Here is a 22154-nt window from a genome sequence, read left to right as displayed (position 1 = left end):
CGACACTGAAGAAGTAAAATCAACTCTAATTTTCCCGCGTGAAAATCTGGTTAGTTAACAATAGCTTTTAATAAACCCCGCCCATCCTGTGTTTATGTTGCCCAATCACATTCTTTCTGTTTGTTATGAGGACAGTCCACTTCTCCGCTAGACACCTGCTTTGGATGACTGTGGGTCTCACGGTCCATGGACAGCTTCTTGAAACTCCTGTTTCTTTCCCATACTCTCCCTCTCCCCTATTTCTATGGCAAGTTAAGCAGCAACAGAGGTTAGCAAGCATCTTAGCAATTCAACCTAATTAGCAATTAAACTCATAGGATGGAAGGGACCATGAAGGTCTTCTAACCCAACCTCTGCCCAAGACAGGAGTCCTTATACCATCCCAGACAAATGGTTGTCAATCTTTTCTTGAAAACTTCCAGCAATGGAGCACCCACAACTCTAGGAGGCACGTTATTCCATTAATCAATGATTCCCACTATCCATACATTTCTCCTTATTTCCAGGTTGAAACTTCCTCTGATGAGCTTCCATCCATTGCTTCTTGTCCTGCTCTTGGGTGTTATGGGGTTGGGGGTTTAAATAGATTTCCTTTTCCCTGTGGCAGCCCTTCAAGTTTTGGAAGACCGCTATCATGTCTCCCCCAAGCCTTCTCTTTGTTAGGCTAAACATGACTAGTTCCTTCAGCTGTTCTTCATAAGATTTAGCTTCCAGATTCCTTATTACCTCTGTTGCACTTCTCTGCACTCTTTCTAGGGTCTCAGCATCTTTTCTGTATTGTAGTGACCAAGATTAGATGCAGTATTTCAAGTGTGGCCTTACACGTGCAGTATAAAGTGGTATTATCACTTCTCATGATCTTGATGCAATCCCTCTGCTGATGCAACCTAGGGCTGCGTTGGCTTTTTCAGTAGCTGCAGTACACTGCTGACTCACACTTAAGCAGCGGTCCACCAGGACACCTGAATCCCTCTCACAGACACCATTGTTGAGCCAGGTACTGCTTATCCTGTACCTGTGCTTCTGTCTTTTCCTGCCTAAGTGCCCAACCTTAAAGTAAAAGTTTCCCCTGTCCAGTCATATCTGACTCTAGGGGGCAATGCTTATCTTAAATTTTAGCAGAGGGAGCCAACGTTGTCCGAAGGCAACATAGCCTCACACTGCAATGAACAAAGGCACACATTCAACTTTGCAGCTACTAAGATTGTTGGACGAGCAGGCTCAAAAACAGCCAGGGAAGTGATTGAAGCCTGGGAAATAGGCCCGTCAACAGGAGTGCTGATGTACCACCAGCCTATCAAGTACTTAGAAAGTGAAGGCTGGGCAGCACAAGCAAATGACAGCTAATGACTTAAAAGCCAGCTATCAACACTCCCCAATCAACATCTAAAGAGCCACTTACAACAGGCACTATAAATACCACACACAGAACAGCACACCCTCTGCTAGAGAGAGAAGTTCCCTGAAGATGGGCTCCAGCACAAGTCCAAAAGCTCGGAAGACTGAACCTCTCATCCTGGTGACCGACCCAGATTGGACACTTCCGTGGTCATGTAGCCAGCATGGCTATACACCAAAGTGCATGGGACGCTGTTACTTTCCCACCAAAGTGGTACCTATTTATCTACTCACATTTGCATGCTTTCAAATTGCTAGGTGGGCAGGAGCTGGGGCAAGTAACAGGAGCTCACCCATAATGCAGTGCTTGGGTCTCGAACCCAGGCTGTCGAGAAGCTTAGCATCTTTAACCGCTGAGCCATTGCATCCCCTTGCAGGACTTTACGTTTAGATAATAGATATGATTTGTTTTGCTTGGACCAGCTTCTCTCTCTTTTACAGTGTCTTCTACATCTTCACTATGTTTCCTTAAGGTTGCTGTCAAGACCTCATAGATCCCTATCGGTTCACCGCCATTCTGGTGGGGTGGGGGGCCTTGGAGCTTTTCTCTGATGCATCCGTTTTGCTTTGTTTCTCTTTTACTTTGATGTATCTTCCTGTGAATTGGGGAGGAGGGATGAGCCCTGGGGCCATCTGGTTTGCCTCATCTCTGGAGAACTCTGCCTGTACCAAGGTTGCGGCCCCTGAGAACAACTTGTTATCACCTTCTTGGCTCGGAGTTCCCACAACACCTTCACACCTTTGGATTGGCTCTCCACGGACTGAGCGGTTGGGAGGGGTTTGAACAGTGGGGTTTAGCCTAATGCGGTGATGGCGAACCTTTTAGAGACCGAGTGCCAAAACTGCAACCCAAAACCCACTTATTTATCGCCGGGTGCCAGGTGGGTGTGGCCCACTGGGTGGGAGTGGCTGTGGTGGTCATGGAGATTGGGTGGGTGTGGCCAAGGTGGGTGTGATCACCTCGATGTTGCTCGTGGGGAGGGACGCCTGGGGGTCCAGGCAGGGTTGGGGGAAATCCAAGGGGTCTCTGGCAGATGGGGCCTAGGGTAGGAAGCTCATCCTGCTGGGTGAGGTGAGGCAAGGTGAGGCAGGGCGGGGGTGCCATTGTCACAGGTAAGGCAGGGGCCAGGTGCAAGGTGCAAAGTGAGGCAGGGGCCAGGGTGGCTGCTGCCTGACACCATTGGCCCCTGCACACAGAGCCAGCAAGAGCACAGGTGCTGGGATGCATCCAGCCATGTGGGACCTCGGCGAGTTAGTGGACAGCTGGTTGAAGAGGGGTGGTTGCTATCTCTGGGGCATGGCGCACAGAGAGGGCTCTGAGTGCCGCCTCTGGCACGCGTGCCAAAGGTTCGCCACCACTGGCCTAATGTTTTCACGTGGGAATTTTAGAGCCTGCAATCATTTTTGCTCAATAAAAGATCCTTTTGAAAGAATGCTTGTTTCAAGAATTTGACTTTTGTGAGGGAATAGCTGAGGTGGGACCTTATAGCGCCTTACCTTTCGGGATCAGGGAAAGGCTGTGGACAAGCTGGAGATCAAGAAGCTTACCATCGCTGATCCACTCCGTGGTCCTCGTGTCCTTGTCAGCTTCCCCAGAGTGATAAAGCCTGCTGTCGAAAGGGTCTCTGATTTCCCAAGAATCTTTTCTCCTATTTTCTTGCAGTCAACATAGAGGCGGACCCAGCCATGGCTCACCGATACATGGACCTGCCCAGCAGACAGAAACAGTTATATTGAGTCTTGTTCTTGATTGCAGAATGTGCAACACAATGCAACACAACCTGGAAACCTCTGAACCTCCCTGAATTATGCCCCCTGCATTCTGGAAAGAATTGCAGCCACAAGAGAGTTGTAGCATCCTGATTACAGGTAAAAAGTTTCTGACAAGTTATAGCACCTCATAGAATAGAATAGAATAGAATAGAATAGAATAGAATAGAATAGAATGGAATGGAATGGATTGGAATGGAATGGAATAGAATAGAATAGAATAGAATAGAATAGAATAGAATAGAATAGAATAGAATAGAATAGAATAGAATAGAATGGAAAATGGAATGGAAAATGGAATGGAATGGAATGGAATAGAATATAGAATGGAATGGAGTGGAGTGGAGTGGAGTAGAGTAGAGTAGAGTAGAGTAGAGTAGAGTAGAGTAGAGTAGAGTAGAGTAGAATACAATAGAATACAATAGAATACAATAGAATAGAACAGAGCCAATCGTGACAATCTCTGGGTGGCGAACAATAAGCCACTAAAAATAAATAAAAGAAAAACAAAAGAAAAAACAAAAACAAAACAAAAAACAAAACAAAACAAAAACAAAGAAAAAACAAAAAACTGGAAAAAAACAAAAACAACAAAAAGAAAGAAAAACAAAAAAACCCGAAAGAACAAAAAAGAAAAAAACAAAAAATACAAAACAAAATAACAAAAAATAGTAAAATAGAACAAAATAAAAATAAAATAAAACAAAATTAAAATAAAACAAAACAAATGAAATTAAAACAACACAATAAGTAAACTTTCTATGCTACTTTCTAGAACCATATTGTTGATTCAACTTAGCACGGTCACAAGGGCTGTGGGTCCTGCAGCTCTGGACTGGAGCTATCACTGACAAAGTGTCTTTTCTGGTTCCTGTCCCATGTACCTCTCAAAGTGGGTACTGTCACCAGGCCCCCTCCTCTTGATGTACTGACAGGATTTGGTTCTGGCAATTGGAACCACTGGACCAGTTTCAGATACACGAAACCAAACCAACATCCTATCTTTGGTTATGTTACTTGCACAATGGAGGCTTCCCAAAAAAAGACTATGCCAAGCCAAGAATCTAAAGTTCTGTAAACGAAGAGGAAACATGCAGGTTGAGTTGCATGAGGCATGCTTAAACACATGGCAAAAATTGCACTTAAGTGATGCACTTAAGAGTCTTTAGTAGAAGAGCTGTAAAAAAAAAAAACACCTTCCATTCCGGGGCTATAAAAATAAATCTGAGACTTTTCAAAAGTTTTGGTACTTGGAGCCAAGATCATTAAAGTTGAAAGACCAGAATCACTTGGTTGAGTTGGGGTGGGGGGGGGAGAGGGGCTATAGAACTTGAATAAATAAATAAAATAAATGCAGGTAGTCCTCAACTTACAACCATTCATTTAGTGACTGTTCAAAGTGACCACAGCACTAAAAAAAGTGACTTATGGCCATTTTTCACAAACCCTTGCAGCATCCCCACAGTCATGTGATCAAAATTTACACACTTGGCAACTGACTCGTATTTATGACCATTGCAGCATCCCAGAGTCCTGTGGCCAACAAAGTCAACGAGGAAGCCAAATTCACTTAACGGTGAATTTTTCCAATGATTCCCTTCACAACTGTGGTACAAAAGGTTGTAAAATGAGGCAAAATTCATTTAACAACCTTCTCACTTTGCAACAGAAATTTCGGGCTCCATTGCCGTCATAAGTTGAGGAAGACCTGTAAAGAGCAAACTAAGTTTGAGGTGTCCCACTAATGGCATCAGTTTAACTTTCAAATCTCTTCTAATGTTTCCAGTCGTAAGATTCTTTCGCTTTGCTCATTTCCTTTATCCTTCCACACACATTCTTGGATACTTGCATGCATAAATTTATGTAGATTAGCGCATCGAGAACAGGAAGGAATTTAGTCCTTCGTTAGGATGTTGGCATGCATCCCCAAATTTCAACATAGGCACACATCAACATGCAAGCACATGTCCTAAGCAGATTTTTAAAATTGTTATTTTGAAAAATCAAAGTGAGGAGGAGGCAGTAGAATTTTTTTTTGGGGGGGGGGAATTCTGTGCTTGTGAATATCTCTTTTTTTGGAGAAGGACCTTATGAAAGCTTCCGTAGAAGATCTTCTTCACTTCCTGATGATCAAAAGTGACCTCTTCTATATCGGCTTCATGGTCCCGATGGAAATACACCAAGGATTTCTTAAGAGCTACAGAGGGGAAAAAAGAAGATAAATAAATTGAAAAGTTTTACAAAATTCTCTATAGCAGTGGTTCTCAACCTTTTTAATGCCGCGACCCCGAACAGGTCGTAAGTCAAGGACTACTCAACCGGTCGTAAGTCGAGGACTACTCAACTGGTGCAGCACCGTTTGCAGAATGGGACTTTTGGCGGGCTCAGCAGGGCAGAGACAGCCTGGACAATTCCTATTGGCTTTTGAAAGCCAATAGAATAAAAGGGAGTAGCACAGCTAAGGAAAAGGGGAAAAAAATGGTGGACTGCGTTGTTTGGCGACCCCCGTGAAATGGTCGTTCGACCCCAAATGGGGTCCTGACCCACAGGTTGAGAACCACTGCTCTATAGCATCTTTCCTCGACCTAATACAGGTAGTCCTCGACTTACGACTGTAATTGAGTCCAACATTTCTGTTGCTGGGTGAGACAGCTGTTAAGTGAATTTTGCCTCATTTTATGACCCTTCTTGCCACAGTTGTTAAGTGGATCATCGCAGTTCTTAAGTTAGTAAAATGGCTTCCCCATTGATTTTGACCTTTTAAGAAGGTTGCAAAAGGTGATGACATGACCCCGGGACACTGCAACTGTGATAAATACACACAAGTTGGCAAGTGTCTGAATTTTAATCCTGTGACCATGGGGCTGCTGCAATAGTCTTCAGTGTGAAAAATAGTCATAAATCACTTTTTCCAGTGCCATTGTACTGAATGGTCACTAAATGAACTGTTGTAAGTCAAGGACCACCTGTATGAGATGGAGAGATTTGAAGTCCAGCAATATCTGCAGATACCAGGTTGACCTAATTATCATTATAAGCACGAACAACAGGATGTAAAGCAAGAACAAAGGAATGCTTTGCAGACGTTTTACAACACAATCATCTTTTGCTATGGCCATATTGGTGGATGACAGGAGCTGAAATCCAATCTACGATTCAGCGTTGATAGAAGAAAGAAAGAAAGAAAGAAAGAAAGAAAGAAAGAAAGAAAGAAAGAAAGAAAGAAAGAAAGAAAGAAAGAAAGAAAGAAAGCCAAACATAACTGTGAGAAACGGAAAATCCCATTGAGCACAACATAGACCATAGTGGTCCATAGGAATCATATTTGCATGTGTGAACATGTTACACGTATTTACTATACATCATCCATTCTGAATCTTCTGGTTTGGCAGCTCCAGATAGGAATATGATTGCCAAATGGAAATGGATTTAGTTGGGATGTAGAAAGAGTGGCAGAACCTGGGGTGGAGTTAAAAGCGGAATCAGCCTAGAATCCCTACATAGCGACAGGCAAACTAAACCCAACCTCCTTTGAATTCCATTGACCCTGATCTAACTCCAAACAGATGCTAACTCTTGGTTGAGAAGATTCCTGTGCACAGGTACGAGTAGCAATAAATCAGTTTAATTGGACCCTCATGAGTGGACCTGGTCTTTTGCATCTGACATATGCCATTGGCATTTAGTTTCATAGAACCCGTGTTGCAATGAGTGGACACATGATAGTCAGCAAAGCATGAAAAAGGAATTTATACAAGCCATCACAGATCAATGTGCCTTTCAATGGGGCTTTGATGTGTCAGATTTCACTGAGGACTTTAGTCCCAAGTGAAGGCAGAAATAAATGCTTCAAGGTCAGGAGAATAGAATAGAATAGAATAGAATAGAATAGAATAGAATAGAATAGAATAGAGCTGGAAGGGACCTTGGAGGTCTTCGAGTCCAGCCCTCTACTCAATCAGAAGAACCTATACCATCTCAGACAGATGACTGTCTAGTTTCTTCTTGAAAATCTCCAGTGAAGGAGTGCCCACGATTTTTGGAGGCAAGCTGTTCCACTGGTTAATTGTCCTCACTGTCAGGAAGTTTCTCATTAATTCCAGGTTGCTTCTCTCTTTGGTCAGTTTATTTTTATTTTATTTTTAAAATTTATAAGCCGCCCCACTCCCGAAGGACTCTGGGCGGCTAACAATAAAAAACACATAAAACATAACAAAACAACAATACAAAAACAATCATCCAGGGGTAAGGTTTTATAAACCCCAGGCCTGCCGGAAAAGCCAGGTCTTAAGTAGCTTACAGAAGACCAACAGGGTGGGAGCAGTCCTAATCTCCGGGGGGAGCTGATTCCAAAGCGTGGGCGCCATCACAGAGAAGGCCCTCCTCCGCAGCCCCGCCAAATGGCACTGCTTGGCCGACGGGGCCTGAAGGAGGCCCAGCCTGTGGGATCTAACCGGACGTAGGGAACTATGAGGTAGTAGGCGGTCTCGCAAATAGCCTGGCCCTGAGCCATATAGGGCTTTAAAGGTAATGACCAACACCTTGAATTGGACCCGGAGACCAATAGGCAACCAGTGCAGCTCACGGAGGATAGGTATAACGTGGGTGTATCGAGGAGCACCCACTATCACTCGCGCGGCTGCATTCTGGACCAACTGTAGTCTCCGAATACTTTTCAAGGGTAGCCCCATGTAGAGCGTGTTGCAGTAGTCCAAACGTGAGGTGACAAACCATTGTTTCTCATCCTTCCCTCTGGTGCTTTGGTGAGCAACCTGGCCCCCTCTACCTTGTGGCATCCCCTCAGATACTGGAACACTGCTATTATATAATATTATATAATGTTTATCATCAGCCGCAGCTTAATGGCAGAGGGCTTTGGATGCAGATGACTCTAACTCCAGCCTTCAGAGAGGCATTGACAGAAAAATCTTCCCCAGGTAAAGTTCTGAAGAACTTCTCAAACTGAGACACTGGAGAACTGCTGATGGAGTATAAAACAACAACAACAAGCTAAGAATAAAACCCAATTAAAATACCACACAAAACCAGGTCTTTCAACCAGCAACGTTAAAAAGAATTAAGGAGAACCAAACCAACTGTCATCATCAAACCAGGCATCATAGTGATAATTTTGGAGAAGACATTCCATAGCTGGGAGGCCTTAAGGCAGTGGTGGCGAACCTATGGCACATGTGCCAGAGGCGGCACTCAGAGCCCTCTCTGTGGGCATACGTGCCATGCCCCAAAGATGGCAACCTGTCAACGCTGCAAATATTGTATATTCTTGCTTTTGACAATATGTAGAATTGTTTGGTAATTATGGGGTTAATATAGAGCAGAAGGGGGGTTGGGGGTAAAGCCCGGGAAAGAAAGAGGAAGAAAACATTTGACCTTCATACTAATTGGATAATGTGAGATATGACGGCTAATTTAGGGAGGGAACATGCTGATAATTTAACTGCTCAAAGGAAGAGAACTTAGATCCTAGCATCCCTCTGTTGTGCCTGTGCCGACATTTTGTAACAATAAAAGACTTTTAGGAAAATAAATGCCTGGAAGTTCTTTGGAATGTTTCATTAGCTGGAACCACAACACAACCGTCCCTCTTCAACCAGCCAACGGGTAACTCACCGAGGTCCCATGTGGCTGGATGCATCCCAGCATGGCTGGTTTCCCTCCCCCCCACATCCCATCCCTCCTGGCCTCGCATGCTCTCCTTTTCCTTGGCACGACCCACTGCATCACCTCCTCAGCTGTCGGCTGGCATCCAGCTCATAGGCAGCTTCTCTGAACTGCTGGTGGCGCGCTGCGGAGCCCCAGAGTGCGCCAGTCAAGGGGCCAGCAGGCTGTGGCTGCTGACGGACACTGTCAGCCCCCATGCGCTCGCTGGCCTCTGTGTGCGGGGGCCAATAGTGTCAGGCAGCAGCCGTCCTGGCCCCTGCCTTGCCTTGCATCAATAGCACCCCCGCCCTGCCTTGCCTTGCCTCACCCCTCACCCCACCACCCATCTGCCAGAGACCCCCTGGATCTCCCACAACCCTGTCCAGCCCCACAGGCGTCCCTCCCCACGGGCAGCATCAAGGTGATCACGCCTACTTTGGCCACACCCACCCAGTCTGCCATGACCACCACAACCACGCCCACCCCATGGGCCACGCCCACCTGGCACCTGGCGATACATAAGTGGGTTTTGGGTTGCAGTTTGGGCACTCGGTCTCTAAAAGGTTCGCCATCACTGCCTTAAGGGCTTCCCACGTAGGAGCTACAGAATACTCTCCCCGGAGGTTACATCTCTACTTACGATCAAGAATGATGCTGAGAAGTGGCTGGAAGTCCTCATCTGTGATCTGCCAGATAGAAAAGGCCTCCCGGGGACTTTCTGGCAGGAGGCGGAGTAGGAAAGCAATGGTATATTCAGTTGGAAGTCCAAACGGTAACACCTCACTGTGGAAGCAACATAGAGATCCTTCTGTGAAATATCTCATGGTGAAGATCATAAGGTCATCACGGGATTATATAAAGCCAGGGCTTTTCAACCCGTGGTACGGGTACCACCTGTGGTACATTGGCACCTGGCAGGTGGTAGGCGACTATCCTAGAAAAGGGGTAGTGCGGGAGGGGAATGAGCTGAACCGGTGGCAGCACCACACAAGCCTGAGCGAGAGATGGCTGGAGCTGCAGGGCTGTCAGGGCTCAGCGGAAGCGACAGGATCAGCGACAGGCTCCAGCTGGAAAGCAGCACTGATCCTGGCGCTTCTGTGAGCCCAGAAGAAGCACCAATTAGCTGGAAAGCAGCACTGATCCTGGTGCTTCCGCTGAGCCCAGAAGAAGCGCCGATCAGCTGGAAAGCAGCACTGATCCTGGCGCTTCCGCTGAGCCCAGAAGAAGTGCCGATCAGCTGGAATGTTGCAGCATCTCCAGGGTCTTGTGATTTACATTCAGATGCTTGGCCACTGATTCATATTTATGACGGTCACAGTGTCCCAGGGTCATGTGAAGTGACCAAAACCTGCTGCAACTACCCAGAAGACAGGGGGAACACCCCCCACCCCACCCCCACTGCCAATCCTCAACAGAAATGCTCACAACAATGAAAACCTTGGACAGGAGGAAGAGCGCCACTGGGTGAGCAGGCAGGTGTCTTGCTCGGTGGTGGCTTGGGGGGCACTTTTTTCAGTGCCATTGTAACTTTGAACAGTCACTAAGCGAACTGTTGTAAGTCGAGGACTACCTGTACTTTATCACTTTTTTCCTTTTTTGTTTTGGTCATCAAGTTTTTGACACCTTGCTAGGCGACTGGTGGTACTCGGATATTGCCATATGCTAAAAGTGGCATAATGGGTGAAAAGGTTGAAAAGCCTTGATATAAAGTATAGCACCCTGCTTTATTTCAATGTTATGTATGGAACCATGGAGGTGGAAATGATGGCAGGTGTTACTTAGTCCAACCCCTTGCTCGGTGCAGGAGAACATCTCTGACAGAGGATCATCCAGCTTCACCTGAAGTCCTCCAAGGAAGAACTGACCACTGTCTCCTACTGTATGGCTTCTATAGGCTATTGTTAGCACTGTGACAGAAGATTGTAAGTTGCTTGTCCCAAAGGTGCTTTTTGAAAAGGCAAATGCACTGTCTTTGTTTTTTAACTTGAAGACAAAAAACTGACAGTCAGAGCTGAAGAAGCTTCTTGGATGAGAAGTGAAATGCCTTCAAGGAAAAAAAAATAAAGAAAGCTCTTTGCATAAGCTCTCATTGCACATATAAGGCAGTGATGGTGAACCTTTTAGAGACCGAGTGCCCAAACTGCAACACAAAACCCACTTATGCATCGTTGGGTGCCGGGTGGGTGTGGCCCATTGGGTGGGTGTGGCCCATTGGGTGGGCGTGGCTGCAGTGGTAACAGCAGACTGGATGGGACTAAAAAGTTCTATCAATCAATTCCAACTTTGCAAGATTTTTTTTTTCCCATGAGAAGTTGAAATTGACTGATTGATGGAAACTTTTTTTTTTTTTGGTACACGGCGCCGGAGGCCTAAAGAGAAAAGGTTTTATAAAACCCAGCTGAAGGCCTAGGACTGGGGCGACGGCACGCGTGCCCACAGAGAGGGGTCTGAGTGCCGCCTCGGGCACCCGTGCCATAGGTTCGCCACCACCGATATAAGATATGTACACACAGTATATGTACACATCTTGTATATACATACAAGAAATGTACCTTCATACACACATCTATACATACATATAAGATACGTACATACAGTGTACATACCAAAACATTTGAGGCAAGTTGTGCTTCTCAGGGGCTGCCCCGAAGAAGAGGGAGTCAAGCTATTCCCCAAAGCCCCTGAAGGCAGGACAAGAAGCAACAGATGGAAACTAATAAAGGAGAAAAGCAACCTAGAACTAAGGAGAAACTTCCTGATAGTTAGAACAATTAACCGGTGGAACGACCTGCCTCCAGAAGCAGTGAATGCTCCAACACTGGAAGTTTTTAAGAAGAGACTGGACAGCCATTTGTCTGAAATGGTATTGGGTTTCCTGCCTGAGCAGGGGGTTGGACTAGATGACCTCCAAGGCCCCTTCCAACTTTATTATTATTATTATTAAGATGTGTTCCCATCACCTCTTGGGACATCGGTTCCATTGTCAAACTGAGTTTATGGTTAGGATCTTCCGTTTTTAGCACAGTGACAACAGATAGCTTCTTTCTGATATCTCACTTCTACACATAAACTTTGGGGCCTGAACACTTTAGTTTTCTTGCTGACAAAACTGAGCTAGATATCCAAATACAAGTAGTTCAACTTACAACAGTTCATTTAGTGACCTTTCAAAGTTACAATGACACTGAAAAAAAAGTGGCGGATGATTGTTTTTCACATTTACGACCGTTGCAGCCTCCCCACGGTCCTGTGATCAAAATTCAGACTGACTCCTATTTATGATTGGTTACCGTGTCTTGGTGTCACGTGATCCCCTTTTACAAAGTCAATGGGATTCATTTAACAACCATGTTACTAACTGAACAACTGCAGTGAGTCGCTTAAGAGCTGTGGCAAGCAAGGTCATAAATGGGGCAAATCTCACTTCACAATTCTCTGACTTAGCAAAGCAAAATTTGGGCTCAGTGGTGACCATAAACCAACCTGCAACGTGGCTAAGGACAAGGGAGCTATCTAGAACTTTCTTAATGTAGTTCTTGCTAGTTTTTTACTTAATATAAATGTATTGGTGTCAATAAACTGAAAAGTAGGATATAATCCAAAGTTCACCTCAAATGCTGCTCGACTAAGGAAGAAATGCAATAAATATCTTCTTTGATGTCTTATTTTAATAATTGATCGGAAAGTTGGTTTGCCACAGCAATTTAAATTTTGCTCCTCTACGCTGGCTGGCATGAAAAATAATGCTATTTGAAAGTAGATGACAGCTGGTGCATTTGATAGCTGGTGCAGTCTTGTGGTTAAGAAATAGAGCTACGGAACAGTCCTTTGATTGAATTTCACCCCTTCCGTCCTCATACCAATTTTAATCAAGTCATTCTGATGGATGCAGGTAATGTAAGATTAATCATAATGTTCTATATTACAGAATTATTGTGAGGATCTTCATAGAGAACATGTGAAGGGAGCTGAGGCAAAGGGTTAAAAAAAAATAAGCTCCAAATAGGCTGAGTAAAAAAAAAAAAATCATGAAATGCCAAAACAGCACTTGGATGAAAATGCCAGAGGCAAATTCCAGTCAATTTAGACTTACAGCCATTTGTTTACTGATGGTTCAAAGTTACAGCAGCCCTGAAAAAAGTGACTTATGACCAGTTTTTCACACTTACGACCAGTGCAGCATATCCATGGTCACATCAACAAAATTTCGATGCGTGGCAACTGGTATTTATGCATTTATGACAGCTGCACTCTTGTGATCACTGTTTGTAACCTTCCCAGTTGGCTTCCAACAAGAAAACTCCATGAAGCCAGTGATTCACTTAACAAATGTGGCAACAAATTGTCATAAAATTGGACAAAATTCACTTTGGGCTAAATTGTGATTGTAAGTTGAGGGCTACCTGTACAGATTCAAAATTGGTACCGTAATATAAAATTTTGGCTTATCTTAATAGAAGCAACCTTTCTGTTTGGATATGGCTCACAGCGCACCACCATTAAATGGCTTATGTGGTTTTTAAATGTATTCATCGAGGTGACATCATGAACCTTTATAAATCCTTAGTAAGACCACAACTAGAATTATGCATCCAGTTTTGGTCACCACATTACAAAAAAGATGTTGAGACTTTGGGGGGAAAAGTACAAAGAAGAGCAACTAAGATAATTAAAGGCCTGGAGGCAAAAACATATGAAGAACGGTTGCAGGAATTGGGTATGGCCAGTCTAGAGAAAAAAAAGACTAGGGGTGACATGATAGCAGTATTCCAGTATTTGAGGGGCTGCCACAAAGAAGAGGGGGTCAACTTATTCTCCAAAGCAACAGAAAGCAAGACAAGAAACGATGGGAATTAATCAAGGAGAGAAGCAACCTGGAATTAAGGAGAAACTTCCAAAAGTGAGGACAATTAACCAGTGGAACAGTCTGCCTTCAGATGTTGTGGGTGCTTTATCACTTGAGGTTTTTAAGAAGAGATTGAACAGCCACTTGTCCAAGATGGTACAGGGTCTCCTGCTTGAGCAGGGGGCTGGACTACAAGACCTCCAGGGTCCCTTCCAGCTCTATTCTGATTGATTGACCTCCAAGAATTCCAAACCATTTTGACCTTTGGACTTTAGGAACAGTAAACCCAATGCCATTGAATTGGATTGCACCATAGTCCATTCATAGTGACCAGGCAGTTGCATTGTTGGATTCCAAGATCTAAAGCAGTGGTTCTCAACCTGTGGGTCGGGACCCCATTTGGGGTCGAACGACCATTTCACGGGGGTCGCCAAACAATGCAGTCCGCCATTTTTTCCCCCTTTTCCTTAGCTGTGCTACTCCCTTTTATTCTATTGGCTTTTGAAAGCCAATAGAATAGACTCTCTTGAATAGAGTCTAATTCTATTGGCTTTCAAAAGCCAATAGGAATTGTCCAGGCTGTCTCTGCCCTGCTGAGCCCGCCAAAAGTCCCATTCTGCAAACGGTGCTGCACCAGTTGAGTAGTCCTTGACTTACGACCGGTTGAGTAGTCCTCAACTTACGACCAGTTGGGGGTCACGGCATTAAAAAGGTTGAGAACCACTGATCTAAAGGCTATCTAGGCTAGGCTACTACATCCTTAGTAAATGTGAAGGTAAAGGTTTCCCCTGTCCAGTAGTGTCCAACTCTAGGGGGCAATGCTTATCTCCATTTCTTAGCCAGAAACCTCCAAGGTCCTGTTCAACTCTGTTATTCTGTTATTCCGCTAAAACCTGTATAAATGCTTTGATTGCCTTGTCCTGAAGGAGACCACTCTTCCATCAAAGTTGGCTTCATTTTTGCTTGGAGTATTCCATCTACTCTAACTCAATTGTGTCCATATGTCTAGCACTGAATAAATCAATTTCAGAATCAAGAGTCTTAAAAAAAAACAACACATTTAGACTTGCTGAGCTAAAGCATGACAATCCTTTGTTCTATTAAGGCCACACTTGGAATACTGCATCCAGTTTTGGTCACCACGATGTAAAAAAGATGTTGAGACTCTAGAAAGAGTACAGAGAAGAGTAACAAAGATGACTAGGGGACTGGAGGCTAAAACATATAAGGAACGGTTGCTAGAATTGGGTATGTCTAGTTTAACGAAGAGAAGGACAAGGGGGGACATGATAGCAGTCTTCCAATATCTCAGGGGCTGCCACAAAGAAGAGGGAGTCAAGCTATTCCCCAAAGCCCCTGAAGGCAGGACAAGAAGCAACAGATGGAAACTAATAAAGGAGAGAAGCAACCTAGAACTAAGGAGAAGCTTCCTGGCAGTGAGAACAATTAACCAGTGGAACAACCTGCCTCCAGAAGCGGTGAATGTCCCAACACTGGAAGTTTTTAAGAAGAGACTGGACAGCCATTTGTCTGAAATGGTATAGGGTTACCTGCCTGAGCAGGGGGTTGGACTTGATGACTTCCGAGGTCCCTTCCAACTTTATTATTATTATTATCGATCATCGCACAGTCAGCCAGATGTTCAGACTGGATTTGGCATTTTGTCTACCTATCGAGTCCTTACCCAGGACCTGGGATAGGCAGATGTGGATGTTTGATGGTATTACAGATATCGTCGCAGGATGGAAGCAGTTCCTAATAAGGCTGCCTTTTGCAATTGACTCTTTGTTTTCCATCACTGTGTATCTGCGACGGGTAAACACCTTTTCTTCCAGTAGTTCTGCAGCTGCTGGCCCTGGTTGCTCAGCCAACAGTCCTGAGTCCTGTAACCCATTTTTCACCAGATATCCAGGAACTCCAATATCTAGTGCGGACCTTGTTAACCCGGGCGACGTCCGAGCCGGTATGGCATTCTGAAATTTACGTCTCACCATATTTTTTATGGGAGAGACACTCTTTGTCTGACTCCTCTGATGAGACCTGTCCAGTATGGTTGAACCTCTAGCATAGCTCTCATCTTCCTCAGAGTACACAAGCCCCACAACCACGTCAAGGTAGTGCCTCATTATTATTATTATTATTATTATTATTATTATTATTATTATTATTATTATTATTATTATTAATCCAGCTTTCTCCTGAACCATTGGATTATAATACCCATAATTCCTAACCCATTTTTTTTCTGAAGGATAACAGCTTGAGAAGGCCGGTTAGTTTTTGATTAGTCAAAGAAACCCACATATTTTTGCTTTGGTCCATGTTGATTGCTCCTTTTTAATGACCAGATAATCACAAACTAAAGAAATGATATTCAGGATTTTTTTTTTTTTCCTCTTTGGAACAACATTCAAATGTCCTTAAAATTCAGCTAGGGAGGCTTTCCTATTTGTTTGTTTTAAACTTCCACAAGTTCCGGATGTAAGAAGAAACTAATCTGAGCATTTTAACGAAGGGCACCCCGGGGGAATCTCACAATTCACTATGAAAAGGCTTAGCTTCTTTCAACAAGATTACAATTATCCTTACTTTTCAGCAATTAAACTTAAAAAGGAAGTTACAATTGCTTTGCAATAAGCCAGTCTGTTTCAATTTGCTAAGTTGTTAGCTATAACAGAATCAAATGGCATGTATGCTGAATTATTATGAAGCTCGGATTGCAAAGAGGACTGAGGAACTCACCAACATACTAAGTCATATTCCCAATTACTGGAAATCTACCTACCTGCTATGCAACGTGAAGAGAGCATGTGCATTAGAGAGACTTGTAATTAAGCAGTAGAATGTTTAGAATTGGAATTAGAAAAACATGTGGATTATAAAGATTTATAATTAAAGTGCAGTATGAAGGATGGATGGAGGGAGGGAGGGAGGGATGAAGGGATGGATAGAACTAGGGAGGGATGATAAAGGGTGGATGGATGGATGGATGGATGGATGGATGGATGGATGGAGGGATGAATAGATGGATACAGCTAGGGAGGGAGGGAGGGATGATGAAGGGTGGATGGATGGATGGATGGAGAGAGGGATGAATGGATGGATAGAGCTAGGGAGAGAGGGAGGGACGATGAAGGTTGGATGGATGGAGGGATGAATGGATGGATAGAGCTAGGGAGGGAGGGAGGGATGATGAAGGGTGGATGGATGGATGGATGAAGGGATGAATGGATGGATAGAGCTAGGGAGGGAGGGAGGGATGATGGTGGATGGATGGATGGATGGAAGGATGGATGAAGGGATGAATGGATGGATAGAGCTAGGGAGGGAGGGAGGGATGATGAAGGGTGGATGGATGATGAAGATGGATGGATGGATGATGAAGATGGATAGATGGATTATGAAAATGAATGGAGGGAGGGAAGGATGCATGGCTGCAATTGGGTGATTGAAGCCCCACCCCTCTCTTTACATGAATGTATTTTGTGCATTATATTATTATGCTCCAGAGTAGGTTATGCAATTTGCTTATAACCCTGGGCTGCATTTGTTTGTTTGTTTGTTGCTTTTTCAATGGTATCATTTTTTGTTGTTTTTGTTGGTGTTCTGGCCTGCATCATGGATCACATGAGACATTAATCGTTCCAGATAAGTGGCTGTCCAGTCTCTGTTTGAAAACCTCCAGTGATGGAGCTCCCACAACTTCCCCAGATAAGCTATTCTACTGATTAATTGTTCTCACTGTCAGGAAATTTCTCCTTGGTTCCTGGTCTCCATCCTTTGCTTCTCATCCTGCTCTAAGGAGCCATGGAGAATAGGCTGACTTCCATTTGTCTGTGAGAGCCCCTCAAGTACAAAGACTATCATATCATCCCTGGACCTTGTTTGTTAGACTAGACCTATCTAATTCCCTCAATCATTCATCATATGGTTTAGCCTTTAAACCCTGATAATCTTTGTTGCTCTTCTTTTTTATCCATCCATCCATCCATCTATCCATCCATCCATCCATTCATTCATCCATCTATCTATCCATCATCTATCCATCCATCCATCAATCTATCCATCCATCTATGTATCTATGTGTCTGTCTGTCTGTCTATCTCCATCCATCCATCCATCCATCTATCCATCATTATCCATCCATCCATCCATCTATCCATCCATCCATCCATCTGTATCTATGTATCTGTCTGTCTGTCTGTCTGTCTGTCTGTCTATCTCCATCTATCCATCCATCCATCCATCTATCCATCTATCCTTCCTCTATCCATCCATCCATCCATCCATCCATCTATGTATCTATGTATCTATGAATCTATCTGTCTGTCTGCCTGTCAGTCTGTCTGTCTGTCTACTTGTCTGTCTCCATCCACCCATCCATTGAACTATTGCTGAACTGCAGCTTCTAAAAAGCAAAGTCTTTAAGTGTGTCTTTAAGTGTGTCTTTAGAAAATTATACAATTCCAAAATTTTGGAATTGTACAATGCTGGAATTATCTCTGTTTGAAAGCTTAACCATGACATCTAGAAGGCGTTCCATCAAAACAGCAAAATTAATATTGCGCATTGGGCTTCAATCTTCACCACTTTGAATCATGCCTGCAGTATTGTGACCCACAGACACGCATATAGAAAACGGGTGAGGTTTGCAACGCTGCTTTTGTCCCTTTTGCTGGTGCTGCTAGTCCTTGATGGCACAATGAACAGAGATCATGAATATACATACTAAATGCCCGCAGTTCCTTTAATCTGAACATCTCTAAAAATGCTGATTGGATTTTTAATTTCCTTTTCCATCCTAAGGGAAAGTTGCAAACTGTATGAGAAGTAAGAAAGCATATTGGCAGGCCTCAGAGCTCTAGATTTTTTTTTTTAATCATTTTAGAGAATTTAATAAGCATGTAGGGCAGTGGTGGTGAACCTATGGCACGGGTGCTAGAGGTAGCACTCGGAGCCCTCTCTTTGGGCACATGTGCCGTTGCCCCAGCCTCGCCTCCTCCCGTGACCCCCTCCTCTCCAGCAGCCCCCCTGAAGGAGAGTCGCCCCCGAGCATGGCCCACATGGAGCAGTGCAGCCAAGGACATGGTAGCCAGACAGCGTAGACAAGACTCTGCCCTCACACCCCATCATGCACAGTTGATGCTGCAGGGCGCGGGCAGAGGGTGTGGCCGCCATAGCACTGCTGGGCTGCCTGGGTGATCTGCAGCGGGCCCTGGAGGCGGTGAGTGGTCCTGCAGGCAGGCGAGGTGGGGGATGGGAGGGCGGGGCAGGGGGGAGTGGGGGCGGGGCCAGTTTTTGGGCACTCGGTCTCTAAAAGGTTCACCATCACTGATGTAGGGGAATATTGAAGTATTTGTGAGACAACACCCTTCTACTGTCTTAATACAGTAGAGAAACTGTCAAGCAATGGGACTCATTTGGAGCTATCCAAATGAGTCCCATTGCCCCCTGTTTGGGGGCACCTTGGTGCTCTCGGAGCTGGGTTGTTTTCTTGCAGAGCTTTCATTACCAAATGAAACATTGATTATGTTACCTAGTATGGTAATGAAATGTCTGCAAGAAAACAATCAAGCTCAGCTGTGCTGCAGCTGCCAAAAAGGCCAACACAGTGCTAGGCTGCATTAACAGAGGGATAGAATCAAGATCACGTGAAGTGTTAATACCACTTTACAAGGCCTTGGTAAGGCCACACTTGGAATACTGCATCCAGTTTGGGTCACCACGATGCAAAAAAGATGTTGAGACTCTAGAAAGAGTACAGAGAAGAGCAACAAAGATGATTAGGGGACTGGAGGCTAAAACATATAAGGAACGGTTGCTGGAATTGGGTATGTCTAGTTTAACGAAGAGAAGGACGAGGGGGGGGGCATGATAGCTGTGTTCCAATATCTCAGGGGCTGCCACAAAGAAGAGAGAGTCAAGCTATTTTCCAAAGCGCCTGAAGGCAGGACAAGAAGCAATGAGTGGAAACTAATCAAGGAGAGAAACAAGCTAGAACTAAGGAGAAATTTCCTGACAGTTAGAACAATTTACCAGTGGAACAACCTGCCTCCAGAAGCGGTGAATGCTCCAACACTGGAAGTTTTTAAGAAGAGATTGGACAGCCATTTGTCCGAAATGGTATAGGGTTTCCTGCCTGAGCAGGGGGTTGGACTAGATGACCTCCAAGGTCCCTTCCAACTTTATTATTATTATTATTAGAGAGCACCAAGAACCCCACAGTACAACCCTGAGCTATAAATATTCTCTTCTGAAAGTCTTGTTTCCTGCTGTGTTTTGCTTAGTCTTTTGATGTCCTCAAGTTGGGTTAATATACTGTAGCCTGGTGGGTTAATATAGGATTCTGTGAATTCTGTCAACCGCCCATCTCAATGGATTAATCTGATAAGAACACGTCATAGTGCAAGCACATAACAGAATGCCTATGGAAAGGTAATCCATTTACAGCAGTGGTTCTCAACCAGATGGGTCGGGACCCCATTTGGGGTCGAACAACCATTTCACAGGGGTCGCCAAACAACGCAGTCTGCCATTTTTTCCCCCTTTTCCTTAGCTGTGCTACTCCTTTTTATTCTATTGGCTTTTGAAAGCCAATAGAATAGACTCTCTTGAATAGAATCTAATTCTATTGGCTTTCAAAAGCCAATAGGAATTGTCCAGGCTGTCTCTGCCCTGCTGAGCCCGCCAAAAGTCCCATTCTGCAAACAGTGCTGCACCAGTTGATAGTCCTCGACTTACAACCGGTTGAGTAGTCCTTGACTTATGACCGGTTGGGGGTCGCGGCATTAAAAAGGTTGAGAACCACTGATTTACAGTCAAGCTTCCTTAATTATTTTCTCTTGCTACCTTGTTTTCCGGGTTAGCTGGATATCTCTGTAGAGGGTGTAGGTGTGAGTTCCCAAGAAGATGTAAGGTTCCATAGCAATCCCCTTAATGGAGGCATATTCCTTGTCCATCAGTCCAAATGCCTCCATCATGTCAAAACCTGTGAAAAGTAGAACATATTGATCATGTAAACCAGTGGTTCCTAACCACAGTAACTTTAAGACGTGTGGACTTCAACTCCCAGAATTCTCCAGCCAGCGTGCAATGGAAGGAATAGATTTTCTATGCTTGCTCAACTCCAAGGTGCTATCAGTAGGATAACTAATGATAGCCTCATGAGTAGGGACATTCCTATTTCAAGGAATCATCTCTGAATCCAATGCTCCTTCCTTGATTCCTTGTTTCCTGACATTCTACCTGAAAATTCCAGTGTTTCTCAACCACAATAACAGATACATAGTTGAAAGGGACCTTGGAGATCTTCTAGTCCAACCCCTTGCTCAAGCAGGAAATCCTAAGCCATTTCAGGCAATCATTGTCCAATCTCTTCTTGAAAAACCTCCAGTGTTTGGAGCACCCACAACTTCTGGAAGCAAGCTGTTCCACTGGTTGATTGTTCTCACTGTCAGGAAATTTCTCCTTATTTCTAGGTTGGATCTCCCCTTGATTAGTTTCCATCTGTTGCTTCTTGTCCTGCCTTCAGGTGCTTTGGAGAATAGGTTGACACCATTTTCCTTGTGGCAGCCCCTTAGACTTTGGAACACTGCTATCATGTCATCCCTTCTTTTCATTAAACTAGACATACCCAATTTCTGCAACTGTTCTTCATATGTTTAAGCCTCCAGTCCCCTAATCATCTTTGTTGCTCTTCTCTATATTCTTTCAAGAGTCTCAACATCTGTTTTACATTGTGTTGACCAAAACTGGATGCAGTATTCCAAGTGTGGCTTTACCAAGGTATTGTAAAGTGGTATTAACACTTCATGTGATCTTGTTTCTATCCCTCTGTTAATGCAGCCTAGAACTGCATTGGTTTTTTTGGGAGGTGCAGCACACGGCTGGCTCATATTTAAATGGTTCTCCATGATAATTCTTAGATCCCTCTTGCAGTTACTACTATTGAACCAGGTACCACCTGAACCCTGGCAACTTTAAGATGTCTGGACTTTAACTCCCAGCATGCTTGCTGGGGAATTCTGGGAGTTGAAGTCCAGACATCTTAAGGTTACTAAGGTTGAGAAACACTAGTGTAAATATTGCAAAGGCAATTGGGGGAGGGACTTTAGAAAGTTGTACCCCTGTTTCTAGGAGGAGGCAGGGGATCTATTGCTTCATCTGATAACCCTTTAAAGAGCCATTGACAAAGAGGACCCTTGATCCTACAGGTAGCCCAGTCTGGATTTTTCTGACACTACAGATGAAAAGCCATCTGTCTCATCTGCACTAAAAGTAGCACTTCTCAGGAGAAAAAAAGAACAGGTCTGCACACAGAGATTAGCTCTGTGGCTCTGCAGATCATCCTAGACCTTAGCAAAATGTTCAGGTTTGCCCTCGGGAGACTGTGGATGAGTCAGCCACAAACTTCCTTGCTATTAAAGTGCACCAGATCGCGCACGGCAATGAACAAGGTTGGTTGCCTGCTGCCCCATTT

At 44.4% G+C, this 22154-nt stretch overlaps 1 protein-coding gene across 1 annotated transcript; it reads right to left on the bottom strand.

The window, feature by feature from the left end:
- Nucleotides 1-2903: 2903 nt before the first annotated feature.
- Nucleotides 2904-20713, bottom strand: LOC120304817 (collagen alpha-1(XX) chain-like). Its single transcript, XM_039335789.1, has 4 exons — nt 20525-20713; nt 9470-9612; nt 5256-5365; nt 2904-3105 (listed from the first exon to the last, which is right to left on the bottom strand). Exons 1-4 carry the CDS (start codon nt 20653-20655, stop codon nt 2905-2907), a joined length of 585 nt encoding a protein of 194 aa, XP_039191723.1. The 5' UTR covers nt 20656-20713; the 3' UTR covers nt 2904.
- Between the last annotated feature and the right edge of the window lie 1441 nt (nt 20714-22154).

The sequence above is a fragment of the Crotalus tigris genome, unplaced genomic scaffold (genome assembly GCF_016545835.1).
Source record: "Crotalus tigris isolate CLP2741 ecotype Arizona unplaced genomic scaffold, ASM1654583v1 scf7180000017659.2616968, whole genome shotgun sequence".
NCBI lineage: Eukaryota > Metazoa > Chordata > Lepidosauria > Squamata > Viperidae > Crotalus > Crotalus tigris.
The sequence above is the reverse complement of the archived record's forward strand: the minus strand, read 5'-3'. Positions and strand labels throughout refer to the sequence as shown.